The sequence below is a fragment of the Phoca vitulina genome, unplaced genomic scaffold, assembly GCF_004348235.1.
Source record: "Phoca vitulina isolate PV1807 unplaced genomic scaffold, GSC_HSeal_1.0 scaffold96, whole genome shotgun sequence".
NCBI lineage: Eukaryota > Metazoa > Chordata > Mammalia > Carnivora > Phocidae > Phoca > Phoca vitulina.
This window is the reverse complement of record NW_022589799.1, coordinates 1270102-1279924: the sequence shown is the minus strand read 5'-3', so window position 1 is coordinate 1279924 and position 9823 is coordinate 1270102. Positions and strand designations below refer to the sequence as shown.

Genomic DNA, 9823 nt, shown 5'->3' with positions numbered 1-9823 from the left:
AGGTCCTCCTTAGCATATGAATAAGTTCTCTCGAAACCTCCCTTTTTCCTTACCTCCCCTAACTTTATAGTATATAATCAGCCACCCCTCACAACCCGAGGGCAGCAGCTGTTTTTGCCCATGGGTCCTGTCCCTGTGCTTTAATAAAATCACCTTTTTGCACCAAAGACCTCTCAAGAATTCTTCCTTGGCCATCGGCTTCGAACCCTAGCGTCTTTCCCACATCAGGGAGGAGTGGCAAAGTAGTGGTTTTAGATTCATCAGTTTGATTCTAGACACTGCTTCCAGCTCCTGATACAGAACCACATCGGAACGGGAACTCCTGGAATTTAGTTTCACGCCCACAGTCAATGGAATTTTTCTGCTGCTCACGAGGAGGGCAAGAACATTGACAATAAGGGAACTTTCAGACATCTGTCCAGGGTCCCATAGAGTGTGATCCACCTGGGATACCATACACCCCAGGGCATGCACATCTGTATGATTAAAAGATTCTCCTATATTTATCAGAGAACAAGGACGGGGAGCGGCAGGCAGACAGAGAAGCAGGCTCCCTTTAATGGAGGACTTGATCCCAGGACCCTGGGATCATGACCTGAGCTGAAGGCAGACGCTTAACCCACTGAGCCACCCAGACGTCCGTATATGATTCCTTTTTAAATCTGGGCTTGAAGACTCAGATCTTTACTTGCTGTGTGGTCAGGTAAATAACTACGCCACAAGCCTTATTTATAAAATAGGTCGAATAATGCCTGCCATACAGGACTGCTTTGAGAAGTACAGACTTAAGAGATCCTGGTTCACTGTCAGTTTCACGTGGGGCTTTTTGATAAAGATCCAAAAAAGGACACGAGAATTTCTGCCTCCACAGTGTCTTGAAGTGGCTCCCCATACCCACCTCCCAATCAACCTCCCTTCCTTGAACTTGTGCGTCAGAACACTCTGATCTAGTCCAGCCTCTACTGCGATGCGGCCAAGCGCTGCGACGCCAGAAAATTCCAACTCTCTGGGTCTCTGCCACCAACCACGGGGATGCTTACGGTCGGCTGTGACCTCATCAACATGGCTGCTGGAAGCGGCTGGCAGGAAGAAGGTGTGGCCACCGAAGGGTCACTTCCGCTTCCGTTGGCGCATGCGTTATCATTTCTTCTGCCACCGTGACTAAGATGGAAGCGTTTTTGGAGTCGCGGTCCACACTTTGGGCCGGGGGTCCGGCTCCCGGGCAGTTTTACCACATCCCGCCTACTCCTGGTGCCTCCGTGGAGCCGGCGTCCGCGCCCTACGGGGGTCCGATTACGCACACGCAGTAAGTTCTCGGCGTCTTAGCCTGCGCAGGGGGCGGGACGGTGAGGCCTGGAAGGGCCGGTCGGTTCTGAGGAAACCGGGGAAGGCGAGGCGGGGACGGCGAGGTGGGGACCGCGGGGCCGAGAGTACCGAAGAGTGAAAGGAGACATGGAAAATCAGAAGCGGAACCCACTGCGTGGAAGAGAGCTCAGGCTCTTCTCCCGTGCCTCTTCCCTCGCCAGACCTCCCTCCCTCCCTCTGTCTAGGAACCCCATGGTGACCGGGACCTCGGTCCTGGGCGTTAAGTTTGAGGGTGGAGTGGTGATTGCGGCAGACATGCTGGGTTCCTACGGCTCCTTGGCTCGTTTCCGCAACATCTCTCGCATTATGCGAGTCAACGACAGCACCATGCTGGGTGCTTCCGGAGACTACGCAGATTTCCAGTATTTGAAGCAAGTTCTCGGCCAGATGGTGTAAGTTATCTGGAGAATAGGGGATAGATCCCAGGTGGGGAGAGGAAGTCACTGTTTTTGTTTTTAAATCCCCTTAGAAGTTCTAGAGTGGAGAACTTTGAGGCTGCAGCAGAGGACAGAAAAATTGTTGGGGGTGGAAGATGAGAGTGTTTGCAATACATAGTTTTCGGCGTTAGGGGGTGTAAAATGGGGAAGATTATGGTAACTTCTTTTGGGGGATGGGTGGAATTCCCGACTTCCATTCTTTCCTTTTTCTCATGACCAATTCCTTTTAAGGATTGATGAGGAGCTGTTGGGAGATGGACACAGCTATAGTCCTAGAGCTATTCATTCATGGCTGACCAGGGCCATGTACAGCCGCCGCTCCAAGATGAACCCCCTGTGGAACACCATGGTCATTGGAGGCTATGCTGATGGAGAGAGGTTGACTTGAAATAACTTAATTTCCCCGACTACCCAACCTCTGGTGTCTGTGTAGTGTTTTATCTCTTCCCTCTGAGTGAATGCCACTTCTCAGACCCCATGGCCCCATCTTTCAGCTAAGATACCTAAGAAAACCTAAGATGAAATGAATTCTTTGACCTGTTGTGTTGTCCTGTTAGCTTCCTTGGTTATGTGGACATGCTTGGTGTCGCTTATGAAGCCCCTTCGCTGGCCACTGGTTATGGTGCATACTTGGCTCAGGTACGTGCATGAGAGGGGAGGGAAGACAAGGCAGTGGGGGCTAGTTGTCATCTGCTTGTTCTTCCCTTGAAATTCCAACATGAGGACTAGGCTAGGATCCCTACTGCTGGGCAGATGGCTTTCTTTGTAGTCTGGAGGCTATACGTGTTGGCACTTATATTCCAATGACAAAGTGGTATGTCAGATTCAGTAGACATGTGCAAAGAGGGATGCCCTAGAATTTACCCTTCAAGTTGGTGTTAGCACAGGTAAGCAGAATTCAGTGTGGTGAGGCAGTAGGTGGATTGTCGTCTTTTTTTTTAAATCATTTATGCTGTGGATTTGGGACCAACAGGTATTCAGCCCCTGGTATCTCCCATGTTTTTCCCATTTCCCTAGCCTCTACTGCGAGAAGTTCTGGAGAAGCAGCCAGTCCTGAGCCAGACTGAGGCCCGAGAGCTAGTGGAACGCTGCATGCGAGTGCTGTATTATCGAGATGCCCGTTCTTATAACCGGGTGAGGAGGGATATGAATAATAAAGAAATGGGACTCTAACTGGTGGGCTCTGGGTAGTTGTAATACCTGGGTCTTCGCTTTTGAAGAACAGATTACCAAATTTCCTATTTTCAGATTGGGGAAGATCCCTAACTTGACCTTTGAGCAGGTCTCAGGGACTTCATGGGGTGGGGGGGGTAGAATTTTCATTGGGAACTCTTTCTTTCAGTTTCAAATCGCCACTGTCACCGAAAAAGGTGTTGAAATTGAGGGACCACTGTCTGCAGAGACTAACTGGGAGATTGCTCACATGATCAGGTGATTGAAATTAAAATTACAGAATTAAAAATAAGTGGTAGAGCGGGCGCCTGGGTGGCTCAGTTGGTTAAGCGACTGCCTTCGGCTCGGGTCATGATCCCGGAGTCCCGGGATCGAGTCCCGCATCGGGCTCCCTGCTCAGCGAGGAGCCTGCTTCTCCCTCTGACCCTACCCCCTCTCATGTACTCTCTCTCTCTCTCTCTCTCATTCTCGCTCTCTCAAATAAATAAATAAATCTTTAAAAAAAAAAAAAAAATAAGTGGTAGAACAGTTGGGAGGCCCGTTGGCTTGTACTAAGCTGGGTTTTTCTGGAGGTCTCAACCAAAAGAATTCTTTGGGTTGAGAGGGTTTTGGTTGGAGGATAGAGTTGCATTTAGGAATTAATTCCTCCCTCGATGGCGTCACAATTTTATTATGCTGTCTTCCTTTTTAGTGGCTTTGAATGAAATACAGATGCATTATCCAGAACTGCAGTTGTACCCTTCTTCTAACTTTGAACTTGGCTGGTTCAAAGGTATACTTTTCTATTGTAAAATAAATCAGTCCTTTGAAATGCTTGCTGAGTGGTTTTATTGTCTAAGTCACACCAGGAGTGAAGGTGTGAAGCACTGCCACATGCCATCTCCCTCCCGGCCCAGAGAACCCTTCATCGCCCAGAGAACCCTTCATCGGCTCTTGATTCTTACAGCAAATACAGGATTTTCTGCATGACGGTACAGGAGATCCACCACTGTCATTTGGGCCTGTACTAGAGAACAGCTTCGTAGAGAGGCCAGGCTTAATCATCTTTGTGGGATAACAAAGTGCTTAACGTTTTTCTTCAACGTTTCCACCCATGTGCTAGATTCTTAAAGATTTTCTGGTTTAATGTTGGCTGCAAATGTGATTTTAGTTAAAACACCATTTCAAAGATGGAAATGTAGCATCTAATAAAGCTGCTCTGGGTAAGCTTCAGTCCCTCACCCATGCCACCTCCTCACCCTTAATAAATACTAAGTAACTTCAACATTTAACTTAAATGTTTATTGTCCATATCTAGTATCAGAAAACCTCTTAAAATTACTATGTGTTCATTTAAAAGTCCTAAGTTTAGCTGTGAGTCAAATCACTTGGGGCATTAGCCAAAATTCTCCCAAAATGGTGTTAAACCTGAACTTGAAAAATGAACACCCTAGGTGATTCAGATGCACATCCTCTCTAAACCGCTTTGAGAAACTAGTATAGGCAGCAAACTGAAAACTACTGCAGAAGTTTAGTGAGGTGAGAGAGCTGACGGGGAGATCAAAATATCCCTCCATTTTATCCATGTTACAACAAAACTAGTAAATGAAAAGTAAAAAGAAACCATGAGTTTTCTATTTCAGTCTTCCACATACTCAGTCTCAACACAGAAAGTAGTCAATAAATACTTGTTTATTGATTAAACTGAATTATAAAAAAAAAACAAAACAAAAAAAACTTCCTTCTACTACTAAGCCATGCGGGTGGAATCCACAAAGAACTTCCTGGCCAAACCCAGCTGATCCACTGTTGGTGTTATGGTCTTAAAAAAATTACCCATCAAGAAAGTCATATGCAGAGGCCAGGAACCCAGCTCTGCTGAGGCTGGGGCTGCTGTGGAGACTACCAAAGAGAAGGATTAGGTCATTGTAGATAGTTGACCATAGTTCTTGAACTTTCTCAAAGGCAAAGGGTTGACTTCAAAGTCCGTATTTGTCAAAATGGCATCAGGCAAAAAAGCTGGGGAAGAGAAGCCCAAGAGAAGATGGATCCTCAGTTCACTTTTCAGATGCCATGGGTTCATGAAGCTGGCCAAACTGTTTATGGGCGGGATCACTCCAGTTCACTATATTATAGTGTGCTGGGGGTTAAAAAACCAAAAAATGGAGGTGAGGAGAAACAGGGTAGTAACAAATGTCACACCCGTACCACCAGGCCCATCACATCTCGAGCATGTCCCAGTCTGTGAAAGCCTACTAAAATAGGGTTACCTAGAAAAAAAACCACATTGTTTATAAATCCATTTCCCCTCATTTTATTAAATGTTCCACTTATGTACATTTTAAAGATGAACCATTTACAAGCCTATGCAGGCTGCCTCCTTGGCTCCCAGGAGGGACATGTTGCTGAAAGCCTTGGGATGGACAGAAGGTTTAGCTGTGTGATAGCTGGACTTGGGTTTTTGTTCCTTTTCTCTGTATGATACAGTACATTTCAGTTTATAACCATGAGTACATACAGTTAAAAAAAATCCCTCATGCAAATCGTAGAAAAATTCTTTCCTTGAAGCTGGCAGTGAAAAATAAAGATTCATGTCTTTTTCTTTGTGCACACCCCTGTGTGTTTCTTCTTCAGGTCACATTGTTCTCTAAGCATTAAGAGAAATAAGGAAAGCCACAGGGTAAGCAGGATTTCAACAAGTGGTCTGTCTTGTTTTTAAAGTTCAACACTTCTTGCACAATTAGCTCCTGGCTGTAGGACATGTGATCTCTTGAACAGGCATGCTGTCCACTTAACATGATGAAGACCCATACACTGGGAATGGCTTCCACCCTAACACTGTGATCACCTCAGTACCTCTTGCTTGCTAATGACACATGTATGATTCTTTGTCCAGAGTGATGGTGTGAGCATGGGAAAAGGGGTAAGGATCCCAAATGCAAAGAATATTGGTTTTGTCATGTTTTTGTTGGAGGGAGGGTGGTGAGGAAAAACAAATCTAATTCATCATTCTGGATGAGAGGTGATTTCATGCATTTTTAAAGCCACAATTTTATATCTCAGAGTTGCTGTAGAAATCAACATCTCTGGAGAGGGAAGGAAGGAAAGGAGAAGGAAGAGAGTTCAGTGGGGTTTTTTTTTCCATTTTCATTTTTATATAAAAGTGTTAAGACCACAATGAAAAAAGTTTTTTTTATCCATATATATAATAAACCAGAGTTTGTGAGCTACATATTTTTGTCTTTCCCATCTTCAGAAATGTTCTCACATTGACAATGGTTGGATAGCATCATGCCCAAAGACATTGCCACACAGTAAAACAAACAAAAAAAAATCCAGATGTACTATGATACAATTGAGGTAAAAGGGGAAACAAAAAATTTAACATTCGCCCATGAAGAATTTTTTTTTTCTTTTTCTTGATTTTGTCAGAAAAATACCAAACACAGTGATTTAAATTTAAAAAAAAAAAAAAGTCACGAAAACCTGTTTTTAGCAGAAGTGAATGACCAATGGGCCAGCTCTTGGCTCAGACGGGATCACTACTGGTATTCCTAATAATCCACAAATCCACAGGGAAACAGAAGTCACCATCGGGGGGAGTGGTGGCATAAAATTAAAAAATATAAACCAAATACCCGACCTGGCATATCCCCTTTCCCCGAAATCCCCCTACCCCCCCTTCACACTTTCCCACCCCCACTCCACACCCGCTCATGACCCCAACACTCAAATCTCCATCAGATCTAGGTCAGCTTCTTCAAAGCCATAAAAGGACTCGGTCTCGCTTTCACCCTCAAAGAGCTGGTGAAGGCTTTCAGGCTCAATTGTCTCTTCAGGAGATGACCTGGGTCGGGGAGTGGAAGCTGAGGGCTCCTCAGACTGTTCCCCACTCAGCTTCAGCTGCTCCTCTAGGGAGGCAATGAGCTCCTCCTGCATGTCAGCATTTCTCGTGGGTGAGTGAATGTTGCCATCAGGGCCAGGCAGAACACTAGCCACAAGGAAGGACCGCTGCACCAGCTCTGGACAGTCCCCAATGACGCCCAGCACCTCGGCCAGCCAGACCAGCACCAGTTGAAGCAGGACATCAGAGTCGCACGCGGTATCTGCCATTTCCCGAGCCTGCTCCTTCCACTTTTTGTGTAGGAAGTTCTTGACAGTTCGTTTGATGCATACATCTAACGGCTGGATTTTGGAGCTACAGCCTGCGGGGACCACCGCAGGCAAGGTGCTAGAGGCACTAAGCATAGCCAGCACCTCTTCGGACAAGTGAGTGCGATGACAGTCCATCACAAGCATGCCTTTGCTGCGCTGGCAAGCGGTGTGCTTCTGCCACACTCGGGCTGACCACAGCTCCATGATCTCGTCATCACTGTAGCCACTCTCCTTCGCCTCTAGCAATATAGAGTCTGGCACATTAGCAGGTTGATCCATTTGTCCTCGGTAGAAAACCAGGGTGGGGAGGACAGTGCCATCTGCCAGAATGGCCAGCACCACGTCACACCAAGGTTCCCCTGTGCCCACTGTCTGCAGGGCATTCTCCTTACGGTCATCACTGCTCAGCACCTCTGTATCCAGGAACAAGGAGATCTCATCAATAGCCACAATCATGGACAAGGGTAAGTCCTGGTTGTGAATCTGTCGTTGTACGAATTCAATGAAGAGTCCTGCATTCTCTGCCACATCCTTAGGTAGGGTGTGGGCCACAGCTCGTCGGGCATGGGGAGTCAGGTGGTGCCGGAGCATGAAACGCACAGCCCACTCATAAGAGATCTTAAACCCCCCCTCCAAAGAACGTCCTATTTTGGTGGCCTTCTGGAACAAGGTCTCCTCATTCACAGGTAGCTGTTGCTCTCGCTGGGTTAGGACCCACTCAGCCAGCTTCTCTTCTGCTTCTAAGCTCAGATATTTGCCCTCCAGATTCTCCCCCTGGGAGGCCTGGAAGCGCCGAAGCCAACGCCGAATCCGTCGTTGGGGATTTCGGAAGTGTTCGGCGGCCTGTTCTGTATTGCAGCACAGGGCAAACAGTACCACTCGAAGCTTCTTCACAGACAGCTGCTCCTTCTTGCCAACCCCACTGCCACTACCGCCCCCTGTTGCCTGCTCAGGCTCCTGGATAACTGGGCTCCCTTCATCCTGGTCATCAACATTCAGACATTCGGCTCCCTCTGCAGCCAAGGGTGGAAGGGCTGAAGGCTGGGGGTGGGTTGGGGTTGGTGGTGGGGTTGCGGTTGAGGCTGGTGACGGGAGTGCTTGGGCCATAGGAGTTGGAAGCTCTTCAGACTCAGCTGGGGTGGCCCCCGCAGATTTCACAGTGGCAGTTTTATTAGAGGGGAAGGCAGGAGGCGGATATATATTCTTCAAGCCCCGGTCATGCACTCGGTCACGAGTGTGGCCATGTCTAAAGGGTTAGCAAAGAGAGGGAAAGAAAGCTCAGTTAAACCAGGAAAATGAAATACTAATAGTAGCAGCAATAATAATAAAAAATGAAAACACACTGAAAATAGAAATTAAACCATGAAGTGAGATTCCTGTTACCTTGAGTGAGACATCCAAGTGAGTCCTATAGGAAATGAGACAATAAAGAAATGTTAACTCAAAGAAACAAGCCCTCCAGTCTTATATAAATGTCAGGCTGGAATGCTTCCAATTTGGTGATGTCTATCTGAACAGTGGACGAGCTAGCCCAGGTAGAGAGGCTCCTGACTCATGGTAGGACTTATATCCTTATTTTCTTTTTTTGTTGTCCCACTAACTCCCATCTCTACTACTTACCCCGTGGCAGGATGCTGCTGGATCTGTGAGAGGGGTTGAATACCAAATGCTTGGCCATGGCATCTCCCACAGAGGTAACAAAGGTACATGAAGTGCAAGCTAGCTTGATTCCACTAAGAAAAAGAATCAAGAGTATATTAAACAAATGTATCAGTGACACTAGGGATAAAATCTGAGGTCTAATAAAGAGAGTATCCTTTCTCCTCTTTCTCAAATTAATTCACGTACCCCTCCCCAAGTTACTTAAAAGGATTTAATGTAAGAACGTGAAAAATTAAGAGGCCATCACTAAGTTTTCCCTTACCTCACAGAATTTTTAAACAAAGCCAAATACTTGGGGCTCTTGCGTGGAACATGATTGCTGAGAAAGACAAAGAAAAAACAGCATGAGTTAGGGGGTTCTGATCATTCACCAAGAGATCTTGGTCTCTGACAATGCCCCAACAAAAGAGATGCCACTTTAATCCATCCTCACCTCAACCCAAGCCAGTTTTCCTATCATATTAATATTCCCTATGAGTATGCATACGAATCACCAGGAGAGCTATTAAAACACACATTCTGATTGAGTAGCCTGGGGTTGGGGAGCGGAAGCTGAATTTCTAACAAGCTCCCATCTACTGCTGCTGGTCTTTGGGCCACACTCTGAGTAGCAAGGTCCTACAAAATTAGAGCACAGACCATCAAAGCCAAATGAACATGGGTTTGACTCTTACCCTGCTAGGAGAGATGGGCAAACAGCTCTTAAGAGTTGAAGGAGGGAATGAAATGAGTTCTGGAGAATCTGAACTTCCAGATAAGATCACTGGTTTAACAGAGACTTACTTGATCATGTGGTTGGCATAGGCTCGAGAGCAGCAGGTGCTATAGCGACACAGAGAGCAGTGAACATAAGTAGGGAAATGATTAGGGAAATCCGGGATCTCAAAGCTGCACTCCAGGCACGTCTGCCGGCCCATGACACTCCTGTCAAGAAACAAAGAAATTTCTTGTTAACGCCCCAGGAGTCCTCAAACTGTGGGGGCTTCAGACAACAGATCCTGCTAAAAGGCTACTAGATTACACTGGCTATAGGAGTCGTCGTGCCCACCCGG

The 9823-nt window shown here is 46.6% G+C and overlaps 2 protein-coding genes across 5 annotated transcripts in view; one reads left to right on the top strand and one right to left on the bottom strand.

The window, feature by feature from the left end:
- The first annotated feature begins 1135 nt into the window (after positions 1-1135).
- Positions 1136-3791, top strand: PSMB4 (proteasome 20S subunit beta 4). The gene is made up of 7 exons (XM_032397033.1): positions 1136-1306; positions 1551-1757; positions 2034-2180; positions 2360-2441; positions 2820-2936; positions 3145-3233; positions 3667-3791. The coding sequence occupies exons 1-7, from the start codon at positions 1167-1169 to the stop codon at positions 3677-3679; spliced, it is 795 nt and encodes a 264-aa protein (XP_032252924.1). The 5' UTR covers positions 1136-1166; the 3' UTR covers positions 3680-3791.
- A 453-nt stretch (positions 3792-4244) lies between these two features.
- POGZ (pogo transposable element derived with ZNF domain) overlaps positions 4245-9823 on the bottom strand; it is a 51947-nt gene continuing 46368 nt past the window's right edge. For all 4 annotated transcript variants that reach the window (XM_032397029.1, XM_032397030.1, XM_032397031.1 and 1 more), the window contains 5 exons: positions 9555-9695; positions 9034-9090; positions 8730-8842; positions 8493-8517; positions 4245-8355 (listed from right to left, as the gene is read on the bottom strand). In XM_032397029.1, the coding sequence (XP_032252920.1) occupies positions 6684-8355; positions 8493-8517; positions 8730-8842; positions 9034-9090; positions 9555-9695 (2008 nt within the window). In that variant the 3' untranslated portion in view covers positions 4245-6683. The remainder of the gene's footprint in view (positions 8356-8492; positions 8518-8729; positions 8843-9033; positions 9091-9554; positions 9696-9823) is intronic.

What these genes read in the sequence shown, in the direction of transcription:
- PSMB4 (XM_032397033.1), top strand. Translation starts at nt 1,167, where the DNA reads ATGGAAGCGTTTTTGGAGTCGCGGTCCACACTTTGGGCCGGGGGTCCG. An exon ending in GGCTATGCTGATGGAGAGAG is followed by an intron (nt 2,181 to 2,359) that starts GTTGACTTGAAA and finishes TTGTCCTGTTAG; the next exon opens with CTTCCTTGGTTATGTGGACA. An exon ending in ATGCCCGTTCTTATAACCGG is followed by an intron (nt 2,937 to 3,144) that starts GTGAGGAGGGAT and finishes TCTTTCTTTCAG; the next exon opens with TTTCAAATCGCCACTGTCAC.